A 20,323-nucleotide genomic window follows, 5' to 3' on the forward strand; every position below is an offset into this window, starting at 1 on the left:
ATGTTCAGTGTAGTACGCTAATTCCAGCGGCTGCGGTCACTAGAGGATCGTCTAACTTAGCACCAACAACCCAGCGTCACTAAGCACCCCTCCAGCGACACTGGTGATCAGTTGGCTTCTTCGCGGACAGCGTAATCTGTGGCGTTAGGGTATAGGCACTAGCAAAACCTAAACCAAACTCTCTACTCCACGGTCACCGACAATGGTGTTGCTGAATATCGCGCATCCACACCGTCACCTGTTGCTAATTTGCCAAAAAATCACCAAAGACAACGAACAACTCGCACACGAAGCAACACAAACGCTAACGCCCGCCGTGGCTTTGGTCGAACGCAAACTGAATTCCGTATCCCGTCCCGTGTGAGCAAGCGGAATGGTCTGGATGACTGACTGACTGAATCGCTACTACTACTGCGCCTAGGATGAAGAAGTCTTCGTGGCAGTACGGCAGGTTCACGGTCAGGTCCAGCGAACCAGTGGAACAGAAACGAAGAGGGGAGCGCTTTTGATAACAAAGATTGCTCTACTATTGCTCGTGGCGGCATCCACCACCAACTCGCTCCCGACGGCCACCTCCAATCGGATGTTCATCTATCAGGGAAAATCCTCGACCCACCCCATCCGTCCACCCACCACCGTACATTCCCGCCGCCCGCTAACGGACGCTCTAGCAACGCTACAAGGTGTACAGTACCGCTCTCACGAAACGGGTGGTTGCCGTGCCCGCTACAACAATGTCGCTCGTTCGGTACAGAGGTTCATACCACCACCATTACCACTCCGACTCCAGACCCTCGGGGGGACTGTCGTTGATTATTTGGTCACTTCTTATCAGGAGGTATTACAGAGCCTTTCCTCCGGGAGTCTATTGCGCCCGGTCAGACAATCATTCTGGCGTTTTGTGAGAAAGTTTCAGGGGGAAGCGCATAGCAAGGTGTTCTTACATTTCCAGCGGTGCAGTTTGCGTTTGCAGATTGCGAGACATTGGAGGGAAAACAATTCAAGACTATTTCAGGAACACCAACCACCATACAGTGAGGGTAGCTCAGCGAGCAAAAGCCTCTTATCAGGCAGGTAAATAAACGACGATCCCCAGTGTACATTCGTCGGACATACAGTCTCAAGAAACGTAACATCATGCCCCACTGATAAGACCAAACAGTATGCACCGTACCGTCCTCCCATACTCAGGCAACGGGAGGTACTTTCCACTGGACCAATTGAGCGGAATTAAGAAATCAGCACACGATTACGGTGTCACGCGATGTCTTTCACATACAGGTGTGTCACCCCCTCGCGTTACAACAGCCTCAACTGCTGTTCATTAAAAAAAAATCATTCTTCGAAGCTGACGCACCATCAACGGGGCTCTTCCTGGTGGAAACTTAGTCGGACTGAGAACGCTGGACCGTGCAGGGCGAAACGAAACGAAAGGCAAGACTTACATTGCATGTGCCAGCAGCGCCAGATAACATTGTTTAGCCGGATCTTTTCCTTCCAGCGCAGACGGATGCCTTTGAACGGGTTCCATTTCGGAGACGTCAGTTTTTGTCTGAAAGAAAAAAGAAACAAAGAGAGAGAGACAGAGAGATTGTAAGCAGCTATTATCACGGCCAAGCGGCCAAGAGTCAGCCTGTCGCGCGAGAAGCCACGAGCGCTGGTAATTCAAACATTAATCCGAGGCGACTCTATTTTGGTTAGTAACTTATCAGGGAGACACCATTTTTAGGCGATCCAAGCTTGGTCGAAGGACAATTGGATGAATGTAAAGCGAGTTGGTAACACGACACGCTCGTGCATGATATACGAGGGTCTCCCATTCGGTTAGACTGTGTAAACCGATTGGACAAACACACCGTGAGGCACGTTTCCGACTCAATGAAGCCGGCTATTTCACCACATTACGATAAAAAGCAGCAGCCGCCGCTAATGATAAGGAGATGTTGAACGGAGCTCCCTCTCTTCTCGCCAAAAACAGACGGAAAAATTGGTCACCATTATGCCACCTCGGCACCCCATCATCTAGCCAGTTAAAGGCCCATGCTGCTTGTTCCCACCGGGTTCACGCGCCACACCAAGCCAATTAGCAACAACAGCCGAACGAGGAGGGGACGGATTGGTCGACAGATTGTGGTACGAGGTCCTCCCTCCGTCTATTGCGGTGGCGCGTGTAGCAATAACAACTTTATCGGCTATGCACACCCTATTGGATGACCAAACTTCCGATGTTTTTTGGCGGCATAAAACATGCGGCAGACACAATCGCCGAGCGACCACGGTAGCGTGTCGGGCGCCATGATTGAAGCACGCATTGAATCCATGACTCCTCAGTGAGCCTTTTGGTTGTAGTGCATCGCACACCTAAAGGACAATGGCAGGCTGGTGTGGTGGGGAGCTTTATCGGCTAGCTAGTGGTATAGAGCAAGCGCACTACCTGTTCTTGGAGATACTTAGTACGCCTGGATTTATGCTGGCGGTGCTATCATATTTAAAAAAAAAGAACCCAAAAGGGTTTTATTGAATAATGCTAGCTCAAAATTGTAGTCATGATTGATTCTTTTTTCGTTTACAACATTAACTAAACAAAATTATTTGTTAAATATTACAGTCGGAGGAATAAATAAATCTCAGTTGTTTCGCAAAGAAATGAGCCTGTTTGCGGAGAATTAAGATAAGTTCCATTTTCAAATTACGTATATCCCGAGCGAGGGATTACTTTAGAGTGCAAAGCGGCCTTTGCCGAGTCACGCCCATCACACGCGTATGATAAAACGTGATCGCCAATTTATACCTTCCGTGATCAGCACATCCATCAATGATAAACCTCCAATCGCAGTAGTGTCACAAGCTGATGCTGACGGGACGACGCGTTGGACACGCAGAGCGGTCGAAACCATCACGACCGTCTCAATGCCGGGCCAAGCCTACAACAGCGTAGAGGACGGGCCCCCGTAGACCGCAGTAGCAGTGAACGCAGTAACATCATCAGCCTCTCCATCCCTACCCTCTCCTTTTGGGGGTGTGTGCTTTAAAGTGGCTGCATCCGTCCACGACGCACGACGCGAGTTGTAGCTGTTTTGAAGTGTGTTGGTTGTGCCTTCGCGGTCAGTGCATGGTGCACTTGGCACAGGACAGAGACACAGCAACCACGCTCCTCCACCCTCTAGTGCACATTTTTGTGTGTTGGAGTGGTGGTCGCCGTTGTGGTGGTGGCTTTTTCCGTCAATTCACCCATCATACCAGTCGCCTACCATCGGTGAGCGCAGCGTTTGCCAAAACAAACAGCGTCACACCCGTGACTCTCGACCTGGTGATCGTTTAGGCGCCGTACGCGGCGCGCACTCCCCCGTCCCTACTGGCAACGTCGTCTCCATCGGTGGACTTCGATACGAGCCGGAAGCATCGTACGGTGCATTAGATCGTGTTGAGGCGCGAAACGACGCCCGGCCGCTAGGGCCGCTCGCTTTGACGATTAGCTGCGTAGTAATTCCTTCTACTATGACGCATTTTCTCCAGCCAATGGTGCTGCAATTGCGTTTGAATGATTGGCACATTCACACGACGCCGCAGCACACGGACTAGCGTAGCGTTCTATCTGAAGAATGCAACCGGCAAGGTAGTATTTGCATTTTATCTTTATGGAGAATTGACCCTTGTTTACATCGGTCTGGCATTTCCTATGAACGGCAAGTGTGCGATAACTGTTCTAAAAATATAATTAAAGAGAGAAAGGAGCGATCGTCTGGATCGATAATATAAATTCATGAGGGAAAGAGAGTTTGAGGTCTTCAAAACCATTTATCTGGAATGGAATACAGGCACAATTGGCCGATCTGTATCTGCAGACGTGAGCTGTAGATGCTGTACAATAAACGAAGTAAATTCTCTCAAATTCACATACGATCGCCAAGTGAGATTCCCCTTCCCGGCCCATTCGCGATCATCAGCTGTTGTTTGTTTGCTCTGTCTACAGCGGGATCGAACCGATCCGAACTGGTTATGAAAAGCGGCAAGGAAAATAAAAGTCTTCTCCGAATTCATTTCTACACACCACAAACAAATCCCCTTGTTTGGTGGCACCGTACCGGGCCGGAAACGGGACCGGAGAGGAGTTGGACAGATGCTAAAAATACCAGAACCACCACTACCGGTGGCGGTGTGATCGCGTATGCTATGTGCGCGCGATATTTTTGACTGGCATCGCAAAAATATCTGCGAAATTATCCGACGCCAATATGTCAGTAGTAGAGGTGGATTGGCGGGTCAATGTGGGGCGATTGGAAAATAGTACCGGTATGATGCAGTGGGAGGGCCCCACGCTGGGTGGCAGGAGGAAAATATGATTATGACATCATCGAGATCGGGACCACGCGCTGTACTTTGCAGCGTGCACATGACCATTTCTCGGCTGGTAACAGTAGTAACACCAACAAGCACCCAAGCACTTGCTAGGCGCCTTTTGCATACTTCAGATCGTGAGCCAGCGGAAAGTACTGCCGTTCACGCAGATCCCTCTCTCACTCTTGACTCTAAAAATATATTCAAACCTACCGAGCGGCGTGCGCGGGTCCCGCGAACGCGTCCGCCCGTCGTTGCGCGCCAAATGCAACACACATCGCGGACTGGACGCGGGTCGAACGACGCATTTCGCAGCGAACAAAAGCAGGGTAGTAGAGGGATTTACCCCGCGGAATGGCACGACAGAGGTATTTCCAGAAGAGCGCGAAACCGGGGATGCTGGTTGCGCGATATTGGTTGTTATGCCCGCCGCCGGCCGCTTGTTATTGTTGGTTCGCAAAACAGACAAACAACGCCACCAAGCGATGCTGGAGCGTCCGTCGGCACCAATTCTGGCTTCCAGTGTCCGCGAAATAAACGAAGCGATTGGCCAAAGATGGGGCTACAAGAACTGATAGGCGACGATCGGACATTCGTGATCGATCACTGCGCGTGCGGACTTTCGACTGCTAGCAAGGCTAACAACAAACGCCCCCCGGGGTCAGGATTATACGCCATTGGCCGGATCCAGACGGTTACCTCGACAACGCCGGCATGATAAGCGAAATGGGTGGGAATGCTTTTGTCCAGGGCCAAAGCGATGTTGAAGAAAAAAAAAACAGGAGCATGATGAGCATACCCTCATCGATGATGCAATGGCACGCACCAGCTGTGTGATAGAGTGTCTGGGACTTACGGACCTCAAAACAGCTGAGCCGGCTGAGGGATGTGTTGTGTTATAATAAGCTCGTAGCATTCTGGAGGATGGTCTACAAGAGGTTTGCATTGTGGTCGCTCACGAATACAGTGCCAGCGGCTTTGAGCGGCAGCAAGAGAGATAGTGGCTCGCCTGGAGGAAGGAGAAGGAAAAAGGTTATCGGTGCGAGCCACTAACGACTGTTTCTGTATGTTACTAATGCGATGTGCCGTTTTGTGCCTCCTTGGTGCTGTCCTCTTATCAGCAACAGCGTCGTGTTTGGTGTTTGAACTTGGGACAAGACCTCTTAGAACACCGCTATCTTCTACCTTAGCGGAAGTACCGTGCCACTGGATGGAATATTGAATCTTGAGTCCATTCCGGGTACATCTTACTGAGGCTGCGGCTAGAAATCGGCCGCCTCGCTTCATGAGGGCTCAAGCTGAAGGTCAATCTACGACACGAATGATGCAAAAGGATGCAATATTCCGCAGTTTTCGTTCCTGGAACGCAACATCCGCTGTCCTACAGGACGACCTCTGAACGCCGTTCCCCGTTTCGCGGCCCTCGACCATCGGCGATTGCAAACAAATGATTGAAAAATGATTAGAAGTGAATCGTACAACGGAACGAGAGGGATTCGCGCGCTACGGAGCAGTAGCTTGAAGCGCGTCCGGACGCAGCGCGACTCCGTTTGTCGTTCCGGCATGGACGACGCTGGCGGGCATTATCAACGAGTTTAGCTAGCGTTATCAGTGCAGGAGCGGGAGTGGCCGCGCGCGCACGCGCAGTGGTGCTCTTTGTTTTGGGCTCGTCAGCTCGTTGAAGATTCGTTTGCCCGATTAGCCCTTGCCCGGCGATGCGTTCCGTTCGTTGGCCGCGCACATTGCTCACCGGCTTACCGCAGGACTGGCGCGGGGTTGTAACAGATCACCACGTTGTCGGTCGCTCGGTTGCCCTCTACCTCCCTGATAAGCGAGAAGGAGGAAGGTGCTGTCCGGCGCCGGTAGAGCCATCAAGTTGGTCGATTGTTGGGCGGGTGGTCTATTATCAGCCTCTACCCGTGGAGGGGACACATGCGTACGAATCGACTAGACGGTCCCCTCGTGGGAGAAATTCGCTGGAATAGGGGGAATATTCGGGAAGGTCACTGGCTGGATGCAACACTTACGTGTAGGTAACGTTGAGCGTGTTGAACACCGTCGACAGATCCGTATCGATCTCCACCTGCGACACGGTTGATCGCGAACTAAGATGCAGCGGTCGTGGCACATACCGGGCCAGCTGGTTTGACGACTCGCCGCGTGGTAGCGCGCTGGCATTGGTGCTACTGCCTGCACCGACACTGTCCGCTCCGTGCGAAACTAGTGCCCTACTGATTGCGGGTCGGTCCTCGGACACGATACCGCCGGATACAGAGGGCAGGAGTACGGCATCGGAAGAGATTAGGCTCGGTTTCACATCTTCCGCATCCAGTTGCATGCCCAGATCGTCATCGTCATCTTCGGCGCCTTCGGTTTCAAAGTGTGACACCATAAATTGACCGGAGTGAATAGTCTCTCCGCACCGCTTCCGCTCTTCCGCACCGGTACCACCACGATCCATCTTTGTCGTTGGTCCTGGTGTCATCGTGTTACCGTCTTGAATCCTGAACACTATTCACCGAAACACACAGATCACGCACAACACGATCGATCAGTCACAACACGGTTACGGTAAAAGCAACGGTTCCGACACTGCGCTCTTGGACGCCACTATCACAGATGAAAAATCACGGGCACAAACGGCACCAAAGGTTGCTGCGATCGACACGCACGCACGCACGAAATGGAGCACAAACAAACATCTATCGCCTACTGAGGCACGGAAAGTGTACGGGAAGGACTTTCTCCAACCGACACCCTCATGACCGAGGCGGAGCTCCACCGAGATCTTCAAACACCGTATCGCGTGGCCACGATCTGGCCGCATTAAAACAAACAAGCTCTCGAGGCTCGGGAGCGCGAACGCACAATCGTCATTGTCCACACCTTCTCATGTCGGTGCGCCTCCGCTTGCGCTGCTTCTGCTGCTCCTGCTGCTTGTCGCGTTATCTGCGGGTGTGTTTCGGTTTTGGGGTTGTTGCGTGGAGCGAGAGGGTAAGGAGGATTGTCGGAGATGTCTCCGGAACTACGATGACGGCCGATCCGAGCACAGGTTGATCTTTCGATTCGCAGTTCCCAAATCATCCGATAAACTTGTCCACTGAATTCGAGATCACACTTCGGGAGGCACCTGCATCACGATCGAGCACACACGCGCACACACCTCGCTATTCCTCACCATTCGCGCGGAGGTCAGGAGACGGGGAAACGATCCGGAAGGCAGCAGGACGAACGCGGGCGATCCCATCAGGACAAGATTTCCATGCTGGCTCGCATTCCGTGCTAGCTGCGGATGTCGCGGAATTCCAAGTAGCCCGACCGAAGGAAGGAAGAAATAAACAATCCCCAACAGCAAAAGCAGTGCTCCCCCTGTTGACACAGAACATTTTCACTTGTTAGGCTCCTGTTAAGGCTAAACAGAAGCACGCGCCATACAAATTGTCTCCTGTTGAACATTAACAGGAAAGAATTGGAGTCGAGTTTTGGAAGCTTGAAGTCGCTCCTGTTAATGTTAACAGGAGAGAATTTGTATGGCGCGCGCTCCTGTTAAGCCTTAACAGGAGAAAATGTTCTCTGTCAACGGGGTGGTGGAACGTTTTTGAAGAAAAGTCTCCCTCGGCACGGCGATCAGCTGTTTGGCGCCCGTGCCGGGAAAATTGGTAAAGGAAAGCCACCGAGCACGCAGTTTTCCGGATAATGTTCGGGGGATGGTCTTTATTTTCCTTACCCCTTGTCTATGCTTCCACGGGAAGTGTCGATGTGTGTTTACAAAACGTCTTGCAGGACGATGATCGTTCAACGAAGATAAATTACATAAAAAGAGACAAAACATGTACAATAATCGCATAACGTAATAAATAGGCTTCCAGGCTTTGTCGGTTAGCACGTCAATCCACGGTAGTAGTCGCAGCAGGGACAGAAGGCATTGAGCTGCACGTACTCCTCGTCGACGATCGGTTCGGTGAAGAACTGGATGCTGTTCTCGCACCGGGCCGTGTGTTGTGCAAGCGTTTCGGCGATCAGCTTGGCAAACTCCTCCGTCGTCGGTTGGTCGTACCGCAGCTTCACGCCGCAATCGCACGAGAGCGACTTCCCAGGCAGGTCCAGCTGAAGCACTCGCCGTTCGCAAATCGGACAGAACACGGAGTCGGTTTCGTACGCTTCGATGAGATAGTTTTCCGACTGTTCCGCAAACAGCCACTCGTCGGTGTCCTGCATGAGCTCCTGATAGATCAGCTCCTGCAGCGCGATGTCCTGCTCCAGCTCCGACAGCTGTTCGCGCACGATCGACTCGACGAAAGCCTGTTCCTCCTTGGCGATGTTGCGCTTCCGCAGAAACTGGTCATTGCGTGCCTCTTTGATGCGGATGCGGCATTTCTGGAAGTGGTTTTGCGGTAAATAAGAGGGCAAGTTGGGATAGTTTTGGGGGGGGGGGGGGGGGGGGATTTTACCTCGCGCATCAGATCGACGAGTTTCGGGGAGCCGTATTTGTAGCGCCGCGCTGCGTCCCGTGACCGCACTTTCTGGGCCACGCTCGTACCGTGCGAGGAGGAAGGTTCTGGGCTCAAGATTTCCATGTTGGTTTACTTTCTTTTGACGATAAAATCCTTCCCGGCGCGTCTGTTTTGGCGACCTTTTGGTGCTACAGTTTTCCACGGTCTGTTGGGAGAAAAGGCTTAATTTCCCAATGAGAATAACCGTGGGAGATTGGATGCGACTTGAATAAGTTCTTATCACCTAAATTTAACACAAAAAAGTTCGAAAAGATCAAGATTTCCCGCTCTTTGCAGTTTCTAACCTCACACCAAAACAACAACGACAGGGTGCTCAGTTGTCGTTGACTTTAGTTTATTTTTGTGACAAACGCGCATATTTCATCGATCATCACTGTAAAGTGCTCGAGATCGGCGAATCGAGCAACAAAGTTCAAACTTCCCGTGTGACAGAAATCGCTCACCGCCACTCAAATTGCCCTGTTAAGAGACTAACAGGGCGCTAACAGGGCGCTAACAGGGTAGAAATCTTGCTGCTGTTTACAGGGCTTTTGCGCATGTATTGGTGCCATTTTCGACGCATTTTTGCGATGGTGTGTGTGCCATCCTACCGTACCCCGGTGCCCAGTAGCCCCGCCCCCTAAGATATTTCGGATCAATATGAAGCACGCAAAAGCATAATTTCATTTTCACCAATTTTATTTCCACCTTTGAATCGGACATTCTGCCTCGCAAAACACATCACAAAACACAACACTTCGCACAACACTCCACTGCTTCGCTGCCTGTCCGACGCTGATTGATGCCAGGACGCTGCCGAAAAAAGACAACATGATTGATCATGATCAGATTTGATCAACAAAATATTTTTCAATTTCTTACCATTTTTCGTTGTCGCGCATGCCCACAAACAATGTCCACGGGTTTAGATGCTCCGTAGCACAAACGAATGATACAAATTCACAGCAAAACTAGCTTTTTTCTTCAAAATTTTTGGATGCACGAGCGCTGCACATCCTGCCTCTTGCGCGTCGTTTTCAACTGACGCCATGTTGGATCCAGGCCTTAGCAGAAATTTTCACCTTCCTCTTTCGTTCGCTGTGCCCTTACACAAACACACGCGCACGGGGCCGTATCCGAACACACAGCGCTCGTGAGCGATCGAGTGAATGGTGAGACAGCATCAAAACAAACCGTAGGAGTGAAAGAGATAGCATGTACTCGAAAGAAAAAAATCGACTGCTTGACAAAAAGTCTGTCAACAGGGTTCACTCCCAGAACCGTTAGAGGGTTTTTGGAAAAATTTTCCTTTTTCTTTTTTTTTTAATTTTTTTTTTTGAAACTTTTTTCCTTTATATTTCTTGGCTGTTTATTGATAATTAAGGATCAGTCAACGCTAGCAGTCAACCTTGACTTGAATGTGAATGGTAAATATTTAAAAAGGACTCCAAATAAAGTGGTGCCGATTGCCGATGCACCAAGCTTTCCACGACGTGCACTAATCTAATTAAAGATGTTTCGCACCTGTTCGTCGCTCCAGCTTCGTCGCTAAATTATTTGCTATTTGACTCCGCGAGCCATTAGTCAACCTGTTGACCGCGCGTCGTGATTCCGTACTAAACGGTGTATCCCTTTTGCTAAAGAAAACTGCTGTGCGATGAGTGAGACTTTTGTGAAACGGTTCTACTAAGGTAGGAAACGGCGATCGTGTATCTCTTGTTTGGCACTAAGTTTCTATCGACACAAGTACAATTCGTTCCATCGGGAGTTCCTACTGAAAATGATGAGTGTTATTAGTGTTCCAAGAGGAGAATGTGTAAAAATACAATTTAACCAACCGGTTAGTTTAGGGTGCTGGCTTCTAATTAAATGTGGTGTCAGGCAAGCGTTTTGATTTTAAAAGAAAATGGCATTTCCAGTTACATTGTGACCCCCAGGGCGGTGCAAGAGGTGAACGCGAAGGCTCACGCGCCGGTCAGCTTATGGCAGCGTGTTCGATGGATTGCAAAACATAACGTCCAGCCAGCTGCATTCTAGTGTCGGCGGAAAAAGTGAGGATCACACATCCCACACTCCCCCTCGACTGTCTCGACAAAAGGGCAAACGTTAGTTATTTTTAGTTCCTCCCCATCCCCCGGAGGTCGGGTTGTGCCATGGTCCCTAGAGCAGCAAATCGCTAGATAGCACGCTGGAACCCTCAACATACGCCGACGGCCGGCGACGGCAATGAATGGCGTCATTTTCCCGTGCACTTGTGAACCGCACAATCGGGGCCACGTGACGTCAGGCTGGCTAACGCACCGACGCCGACGGTGTGCTGCGAATTGGATTGTGGCGCGCGCCCGCCCGCCCGATGAGCAAAATCTCGGCGGTATTTCAATCTCCACTACAATTCGTTTTCCCTGCGGCATTCCAGCCGCGGAAGGATGGACGCTATAAATAGCGGTTCTCGCAGATCGCCCCCCCCCCATACTGTTGATGCATCAGAATGCATCAACGATTTTCCCGCTTTTGTCTTTCCGCATCGTCCACTTACTATTGGCGGCGGCTGCACCAAGGTCTCTGTGGGCCAATCGCTTGTTTATCCCGGGGTTCGAGTCCACCCGGAAAGGGAGGACAGGGTTACAGATGTTTCTTCTCGTTCTGTTTCCATTCGACCGATTTCCACCTGCTGCCGCGTACCAGGAGTGTCTAGTGTTTGACATTATCAGAGGGCAAACAGACCGTGCCTGGACCTTTCGGCCTTGTTACCGTATCCATTTCCTTCACCACCGGTGCCATGCTCACGTTAAATACTTAATCAACACCGTAAACAACTGCTATGCTGCCGTGTTTTCCGTCGATGCTGCTGCTGGAAAATCTGCTTTCGCTCGCTCGCTCGCTCGCTAGGCAGGGATTTACGATACAAACCGATGGCCGATGGCCGTGCGGAGCAACAGGAGCAGCACGATGGTTGATTTCCTCGTTCACTATACCTCCAGTAGGCACAAAGGACACGGACGGATGTGGCCGTGTGTTTTTCTGGGCTGGCTCAGGTCACATGCCCACGCTGTGATCCATTAGGTCGGAAAGCTTTATTGCTTGGCCCGCTTGTAATCTGCGCGAGCGTGAATCGATCGAATGGCGTTGGTTTGGAGCAACCTGATTCCCTTTCGATTGGTCTGCCATCGCACCGGGAAGGGGTTTTTGGTTGTAAATTTATGCTAATCTAATTCCCGAATTCCCCTGGATCGACGATCGGAACCTGTTGGTTGTGTCCTGATGACGCCGTTCGCAAAGGACGAATAGTCCTCTTTTCGCGAAGCATTCTCAATGGAGCACTCATTGGAGCAACTGGAAAGTGTGGTATCACTATCGAGGGGTGACCGTTTATGTTGTACAGCCAAAAAGCGGCTTGTTATCGCATTGTTATCCAGCGAGCAGTGGCAGAATAGGACCCTGTGTTGCATTGATTAAAGTAAAATCAACAAACGGACCTCCGTATTCCGTACTGACATGAATCCGTCCATTCCCAAGAACTTGCCATCCGGTCAAGAGTGAGAGATCAATTTTAATGACCCGTCGGACAGTTCCACAAACCACGTGTTTACGTGCTTCCAAAGTACACCTCCCTGTTGCTCGACGTGCGTTCAAGTTCCACCACGAACGATCCTCCATTTCCGGACCGGACGGTCGATGACGGCGAGAGTGTCAATTGACGTACGGGCGAGGATTATGGAAACGAAATGTGTGATTTGAGCGATGAGTCCATTATGATGAGTGCTCGCGAACAACAGATCATTCCCAAAAAATGGGAGACTCCCCTGGGGTGTGGAGGGGAATAGTTCACATATTTGGTTTCGTTTCATGTTTAATGCGTAAACAATCTGCCCTGGGATCCCCCCCCCCCCCGGGGTGCGGGGTGTTTCGTCACACGTGGAGCGTGTTTTTTTTCTTCGCTAACGCGCACACACGCGCGCTTCTAGTCTCTCTTCCTGCCGTGCACGGTTCGATCGCTGTCCAAACTGCCAGACACACTTTTTTATGGCCCTGGCCGCCTTTTGCGTCGCCTCCACTCGCCAGGGAGCGTAAATAATGTGAAAACTCGATCTACCTCTTCGACGACGCTGTTTAGCCACGGTGGTGGCTGCCAGCATGCCAGCATGATTAATGCGGTCCAGTACCGGCCAATCATCGGTTGTTTAGTACACCTTGCCCACCGATCTGGGTGCTGGGTGCTTCCCTGTTAGTCAGTCCGGCCACATCATAAGCCCCCCTTTGGGTGTAAATCACTGGGGCGTGAACGCAAAACACTCGCCCCATAACTGGCCACCGTGTGTGTCGTGGCTGTCTTTCTCGAATTAGCTCCGAAAGTATAATGCAAACAAACATACAGCCGGTCCACAGGCCGGTTCAATCTTTGCTGTCGCACCGAGCGCTAAACGGAACGCACATTTTTCCCGTTGCTTCTCCTTACCGCGACGCAGCGCACCGATCATGCTGGGCCGCAGTCTGCAAATGGGCAGTTTGTTCGCGACTCGCCAGCTTTACTCGTCTTTTTTTTTTTGCGAGAGACAAGACAACAACTTGCCACACCGTTTCGGTTCGGTGTTTATCCAGCATCGAGCGCATAGATCATCATGCTGTGTGTCACGCGGTGTGACCGGAGTGGATAGAATTACCACGCCATTTCGTCATCGATGGGCAGAGGGTTGGTTTATTTTTAAGTAAATTAAAGTCACAGATTCTGACACGAAATCAATGTTGACAATGAGATGAGTGGCGAGAAGTGTGTGAATCATTACGAGACGAGCGCCGCATCATCATCCGTCCCCCAAAAATCCGATCACGATCATGCCAGACGTTCGAACGACGTTCGTTTCATGGACCGCTTTTTTGCGCGTTCTTCCAGATCTTCCACGAAGAAGCTACGTACGGGATGCGCAGCCGTGAACGCACGAGAGTGTAATCCGAGATCGTCCACTGACCGAGCGCGCACGAATAATGGTTTCGGAGGATGAAAATCTTGCCGGAGACGCCCTGGTGTTTGTGCCGATCGTGAGTGAGCGTGCGTGATTTGCCAAATGCCGTGATTCGTGTGCCGGAATATTGGTCCGCGATCGCAGTCGTGATCGTGCAGTGCGGCGTGAACGATCACGAAGCGCACAACGCGATCGAGTGCCGTGTGGGTCTGTGGGGAGTGCGATTATGCTGCATTGAGGTGTACAGTGTGTTAACAATGTTTTTCTCCCACGTTGGAGGATGCCCGTGAATCAAAGATCGCTAGAGTGAGGAGTTAGAAAAGGTGGAAAATCCCTCAAGCAGCATGGTGTGCGACTGGAGTGCGATGGGTGCATCACATCGAGGCGAGGCACCAGCAGACGTCGGGGTCAGCAGCAAGCTGCACCATTTGGCGGTGGCATGTTTGACGGTGAACGCGCTCGTGTTTGGCAGCTGCCTGGCCGTTCTCGGATACATCGTTTGGTGGAGGCGCACGGAGAAAAGGTGAACAGAAAGCGAGCAAACCCCACCGGCTGGCCTGGGTGAATGGCTAATGTTTATTGTTGCTCCGGGAGTATGCGTGTGTTCGATATGTGTATGTGCGTGTTCAGGAATGGCTGAAAAACCGGGAAACAACACCCTGGCATGGCCAGCAGCTGTAAACAATCGGGGACCAAATCCGGAAGGTTGCAAATCGTTCCCATCGCTGTGCCAGTGTCGAAACGACCAGGAACTGTTGCGTTGTTGTGTTGTGAAGTGATTCTAAATTAATGGCCAACCAATTTTGCGGCGTTCGGTTTTGATCAGGGCGGTAGAGCGCAGTTTAATTATTTGGAAAGGAAACGATCGGTGCCGGCCGCCACAGCATATCGGAAAGAAGAAAAAAGTTGCTTGGGAAATAGCTCGATGATAGGGCGTACTACATTGTATCGTCGCGTCGAGAATGTTGTGATGCTCTTTCAAAAGCTATCATAAGCCGGACTCCATTGAGGGCAACGTGTGCAAGGATGGGACCAATCAACAACAAATTCACACAAAGTAACATGCACAAACTCTTTCATCCCTAGTTCGTTAGTCGTTAGTGTCGATTGCAGTTCATGATGGAGCATGTATTGACTGCATAGAATTTGTGGATAGATGGAACTTTCAGCTAAACATTATTTTATTATCGATTTGTTGTAAAGCGTCAACTGGGGTTCATTGAATTGATAACGGAAAGATGCTAACAGATGAGAACGTCCTGAGCGAATAAGTTAGTTTCCTTGGAAGAAACAATCACAGGAGAAGGAGGATAAATATCAGGCAGATAAAACCAGAAACTCACTTGAGATTCAAAAGATTACTGTTACAATGCTGGCAGTTCCTTAGCACTAGTTCTGTATTCAACGGTATTTGCGATTCCCGGTGGATGTCCTTCGGTGGCCTGCCTACTAATCCCGTTTGTGCGCGCGCGCTCTCTCTCTCTCTCTCCGACTCCTCGGCAAGCACCGTAATCGAAGTGCATCTCGGCTTGCTCTCGGCCCGCAGGACTCAAATTCCCTCCCTGCTAATGTGGTCGTTGCGATTGGTGCAAATGGGCAACTTACTGGTTCACTTACCGCTCCTCCTCCCCGTTGCAGGCGTCATAATCTGCTGGCGTTGCATAATTTGCGGTCAATCGTACTGCTGGTTGCGGTGCTCGTTGGCATCGGTGAAATTGGCCACCAGTGGCTGACCGTTGCCCGCCTTGGTCAGGTACTGGTCGCCTGCCCAACGACGACCCAACCGGAAGCGGTGCACTCTCCTCAATCGGAAGCGGTTCCGTTGACGATCGACAGGAGGACACCAGCAGTGGCTACGGAGATGCCTACGGTGCATCGTTCTGCTGAGCTGGTCAATGGATCGGTGGACGGTGGCACCGGTGTTGCCAGGGATGCGGTTCTGCTTGGTCTGGTGGCCGTATGGGTTGGGCTGGTGGCACAGGGCGCCCTGGCCGTGCTGGTGCGAGCCATCGAGCGACGAGATAAATGCGGTAAGTGGTGGGCTAGACCAATTGGACTTTGCATAGTTGCTACTAGCAGTTGCTACTACTGACAACGATCATCATCATCGACATCATCAGGGTGGCCAGTAGGATTGGAATGTCGCTCGTTACAGGCACGGCTTTGGAGTGAAACAGTTCATGGTTTATGAATTACATATTCAGTTCTCGTAGCATTGCATGTCTGTATTTCTAGGCAAAAACATAATATGGGAATTTTATGAACTAAGTAGGCGCGTTAGGTTACTAATTATGTAATTGAAGTAATCTGCTATCATTTCTAATTCATTTGCTAAATTGTTTTAATTAATTTTCCAAAAGCCTTTGCTCATAAATTGTATTCCAGTTATATGTTATTACGACATAGTTTTACGAAAATAATTTAAAGGCTTTTCCCCAGATTTAGACATAACGCCTTTGGTGTATAATCTCTAACACACATCTGTAATACTCTGTAAACATCCTGCGTGTGCTTAATTTGCTCAGTTCTGCTTGCTTCAGCCACTTCATGCTTATGATACCTACCTCAGCTCCACCGCATCTCCCTTCGATCGCTTTGTTTGCATTGCTGCACTGCCGTTCTCAACCAAAACGCCGAGTAGTTTACCGGCGATGCAAGCCATCGATTACCAAGCACAACAATCCTAGGTCAATGGCCACACGGTCGGTGATCGATTCCGGTGCACAACAGCTGGGAACACACAACGGAGACGAAGTCGAGTCGGAGCAACCCATAAATTGACGCTATAAACCAGATCCACAGCCCGTTGCTCATCGGAACACGGTTGTGATAGCTTTATTGCGCCGGGACACGGTCCTTTCTCTCTCTCTCTCTCACTCGCGAAGCAGGGCAGCAGGCGAGCGCTAAATCCCACGTGCTAACACCTAGGGTTCACGGGCTCTAACTGTGGCGCCTATTGCGTCCACTCGCTACGTAGCCCAAAGAAGGGCGGCTGGGTGGCTGGCAGTCCACTCGCCCCAAAGCAAGTGGCCGTACTCGACTCGTACTGTTGACTACAGTAATAAGTTATTTACATCACCAAATAAATTTTCAATCTGAAGCAGGTCCATAAATTATGCACCAAAAGGACACTCTGCCACTGCCACCACCACCACCACCACGTCACACGGCGGTGGTCTACGTGTCGCTCTCGGTGCGCTCTCATAACCTCTAAAACGCCGCCATTGGGTCAACGCAATTCTGTTTCAAGTGTTGAGCCGCTGGGTGCCACGGTCGGTTTGATATCATATTCCGCCCCGGACCAGACCAGAGCGGTCGCTGCTGGACCAACCCACCATGAGTGTCCTTGCCGCCTTGCCTTAGTGTATGTGCGACACGCATTCTCAGGCATCGCGGCAGAGAAAGGGAGAATGGCGAGTAGTTTTTGGAGCCCAAGCTTCTTCGCAGTTGTTGAATGTTCTGCTTTTATTTTTCGCTCGAGATGTCCTTTACCTCGCTAACGCTTCTGTGTGCCGCAATTTCACCGCTAGCGTCCCTACTAACGTCTGGCTCTATCATAGATAAACGCACTGAACGGCGACAACTGCGGCCACTACGTCGCCACCGACGACGACGACGACGGATGACTATTCTGAGAGACACTGACACGGGTGTCCGTGTGGGGTGCTCCACTTGGTGCCTTTTTATTTATTATCCCTGCAGGACTATTATGCATGGCCGTGGTGGCCGAAGGCGCCCAGTCGATAGTGCGATGGTGCAAATTTAAATATATCACCGACGGTGTCACCAGCGAGAGCAGCGCCACCGCGGGAGATGCCACCATCTTTGAGTCGCCGGAAGTGTGCCTAACGCTGGCCGGCGCCCTGGCAACCACCGCGCTCACCATCGTCGACGGATCGACGTGGTACCTCGAGGTAAGCCCCTTCGTGGTCCCTTCTCTTTCCGCACTTTTCGTTTCTCATTCTGCATCTCAGCATGTTCCGGAGTCTGCTTGGCGTCATAAAATCGGTAGCAGCACCTCCCGTTGCTCGGATTGATGACGACAATGACGACGACGGCGAAGGTTCCTTCCTGTTTTTATGAGCGACATCGCACACACATCGCGCATCAGTTCATTGGCAGACGCGATGACCAGGGACGAGGGTTTTCGTGAGGATTTGAGGCCCATTTTGGTTGGTTTGGTTTTTGCTGGGAACCACCAACCGGGTCGGTTGGTTGGTTTATGGTCGCGGCTTCCCACGTTGCGGCAACAATGATGGATCGTCGACCGGCGCTGCTTACGCGCCACCGTGAAAGCGCGTGGCAATCGGAATGGTAAATGGACGAATGGATTTTTAGCTCATATTCCAGTGGATTCCTTGCACGGTGTTGGCTGCCGTTGGAGGGACCTTTGTTGGTCTGGCAAGGGGGTTGTGGTTCGGCATTCCATTTACATTTGCTGGCAATGGTTTACTACGATTTTGGGGTAGACAACCGTACTGGTTTTCCAGTTGGCAGAGGTCTGGCTAGACGAGATGGTCAGTCTGGATGGCGGTTTAGTGTTGATCGATCTGAAATGTACTGTGTGTAGAAGAAACATTGTATACTTTATCAAGGATACATTGGATAAGGTGGATAGTTTCTTTAATTTAGCACCATGAAATTCGAAGATCAAAAGTCATCTTTTCCTGTCTGTTGAACGCTCAAAAGAATCGATTCTAATCGAATTAATAACCATCAAAGCAAGCTATGGAAGTTGCTTATGTTCAGTAACTTCTTGTAAGCTCCCAAAAAGAATTCGAAGCAAATTCATAAACTAAAAAATAACCTATTTTATACCAACGATCCTCCTTTGACAATGACATAATCAGCCCACAGTCCATTACAGCGCCGAGGATTAGTTCAACCGTAGCAGCTCATCAAAATGGGCGCATAATCAGAAGGTGTTGACACGATTAAATGGCTGGCCACACCAGGCGCTGTGGTGGCTTACAGTCAACCACCAGACCAGCTTATCGGCCCCTCCGTACTTAGGGATTATCCATCTATTCACTGTTCCAGCAACTCACGGCGGTCAATGCTAGACATCGGAATGAATGTATCGATTGCACCGAGAACAGCACATTGTCACTTCATTACATTGGCAACACTCAACACTTTGTTATTAGCAAAACAAAACCGAACCGGACGGGGGGAAAATAATAAAAACCTTAAACACCACTTTACACACCCACCAGGGGGAAAGGATGAGGTAACGCTTGTGTGTAATTAACGGTAAACACTTATGATGACACCGTAATTCAATTTGCTCACAAGCCTTACCGGTGTACTTCATTACAAAGTCAGTTCAGTGTGGACAGCGAGGAATACACTCTACACACTGGCCGCTTTGGGCTCTCTCTCGCTCTTGCTAGCTCTCTCGTTGAGCTACCTGACCAGTGGCCAGTGATTTGTGTGCTGGTGACAGGACATCATAAAGCGAACCGAGTGTACTATCTACACTGTTTATCCCGGATTATCGTCCCAGACCAGTCCAGTGCTCGAGGATGGGCCAGCAATTAGCATACATTTAGCATAATTTGTTTTTATAGTAAAAATCCATCCCCAGCCCCCTCTGGAGTTGACTGTTGGTGAACTTCAAAAAGCCCTCGATGGGCACTGGAATCGAAACAAAAAATATATTAAAAAAAAAACTGATCACCAAGCGAACTGAAGAGCAGCAGCAGCAGCAGCGAATGTCATAAATTTTATGGATTTTATATCGTCCTGACAGCCGTCCCCCTGGTTCGGCAGATGACGCGTGGAGGTCAAGAGGCTTGCGGGGTCCTGGTTTTTTTTTTATATTCTTGTTGTCGTTGCTGCTGCTGCTGTCCCTGCTCTGATGTTGAGGCTTCGGGGCAACACGAGCGATTTGCTTTGAGTGACACAGCAGGGCGTCTGGCGTGTGTGCGCCCGTGCATTTGTCATGACAGTTTGTCGTCCAATCCGTCCGAGTCGAGGGCAGCGGCGCGCCCCTGTGCAACAGAAAATAAACACGAAAAATGCATAACATTTTCGATGCATCGGTGCACTCGACGTCCGTCGGTCACGTGACTGAGACAGTCAGGAATGCGCTGCGCGGCTGTTCCAAGTTGGAGATTCGATGGACGATATCTCGATGGGGACTCGTTTGCGATCTAAAACGCCGTCCATGGTCACTTTTGTAAAGGGCTAGGTCGTGCTGGTCGTGTGGATCTAATCCAGCGAACGGCGAACGGGTTCGCAAAGTGTCCTCGGTCGTTCGGAACATCCATCCCAGGAGCGGAGACTCTTGGTCCTGGGGTCCTCCATTGGGAGAGTTTAAATTTCACCGCACCGGAGTACCGGGTGGTACCGGGATTGGCGTGTGAGTCCGCTTTGGGAGTCAAATTTAGTTCATAATTATAATTAGATTGGTGTACATAAAAACTTGTACCGTTCCGGGGCTGCCGCGTTCTCCAACGATGCCCGGTTGGGTGCGACGCGAAAACAAAACGATCGAAACGAAGGCAAACAGAGAGGGACACTCTGTGT

General features: G+C 50.6%; 3 protein-coding genes across 6 annotated transcripts in view; 1 reads left to right on the forward strand and 2 right to left on the reverse strand.

The window, feature by feature from the left end:
• LOC126572426 (protein WBSCR14 homolog) overlaps window positions 1–7,629 on the reverse strand; it is a 28,559-nt gene extending 20,930 nt beyond the window's left edge. The window contains exons 1-2 of one of the 2 annotated variants that reach the window (XM_050231737.1): window positions 6,366–7,629; window positions 1,446–1,552 (exon numbers count right to left, since the gene is read on the reverse strand). In XM_050231737.1, coding sequence (XP_050087694.1) covers window positions 1,446–1,552; window positions 6,366–6,823 — 565 coding nt within the window. In that variant the 5' untranslated portion in view covers window positions 6,824–7,629. Of the gene's footprint in view, window positions 377–1,445; window positions 1,553–6,365 lie in introns of those variants that run through there. The other variant, XM_050231738.1, reaches the window with a different exon arrangement.
• A 404-nt stretch (window positions 7,630–8,033) lies between these two features.
• On the reverse strand, window positions 8,034–9,147 carry LOC126572444 (RIP-like protein). Of its 2 annotated transcripts, XM_050231771.1 has the most exons (3): window positions 9,076–9,147; window positions 8,790–8,997; window positions 8,034–8,715 (listed from the first exon to the last, which is right to left on the reverse strand). In XM_050231771.1, exons 2-3 carry the CDS (start codon window positions 8,913–8,915, stop codon window positions 8,218–8,220), a joined length of 624 nt encoding a protein of 207 aa, XP_050087728.1. In that variant the 5' UTR covers window positions 8,916–8,997; window positions 9,076–9,147; the 3' UTR covers window positions 8,034–8,217. The 2 variants fall into 2 exon arrangements, with proteins under 2 accessions (XP_050087728.1, XP_050087727.1); XM_050231770.1 differs by having other exon boundaries at window positions 8,790–9,130.
• A 1,252-nt stretch (window positions 9,148–10,399) lies between these two features.
• LOC126572424 (ATP-binding cassette sub-family C member Sur) overlaps window positions 10,400–20,323 on the forward strand; it is a 40,491-nt gene continuing 30,567 nt past the window's right edge. For both annotated transcript variants that reach the window (XM_050231734.1, XM_050231735.1), the window contains exons 1-4: window positions 10,400–10,522; window positions 13,723–14,315; window positions 15,431–15,822; window positions 17,495–17,706. In XM_050231734.1, the coding sequence (XP_050087691.1) occupies window positions 14,137–14,315; window positions 15,431–15,822; window positions 17,495–17,706 (783 nt within the window). In that variant the 5' untranslated portion in view covers window positions 10,400–10,522; window positions 13,723–14,136. The remainder of the gene's footprint in view (window positions 10,523–13,722; window positions 14,316–15,430; window positions 15,823–17,494; window positions 17,707–20,323) is intronic.

The sequence above is a fragment of the Anopheles aquasalis genome, chromosome 2, assembly GCF_943734665.1.
Source record: "Anopheles aquasalis chromosome 2, idAnoAquaMG_Q_19, whole genome shotgun sequence".
NCBI lineage: Eukaryota > Metazoa > Arthropoda > Insecta > Diptera > Culicidae > Anopheles > Anopheles aquasalis.

Excerpts from the sequence above, each read along its gene's own strand:
- LOC126572444 (XM_050231771.1), bottom strand. The coding sequence starts at position 8,915 with ATGGAAATCTTGAGCCCAGAACCTTCCTCCTCGCACGGTACGAGCGTG. Across the intron at positions 8,716-8,789 it reads TCGTCGATCTGATGCGCGAG|AAATGCCGCATCCGCATCAA; the intron begins GTAAAATCCCCC and ends AACCACTTCCAG.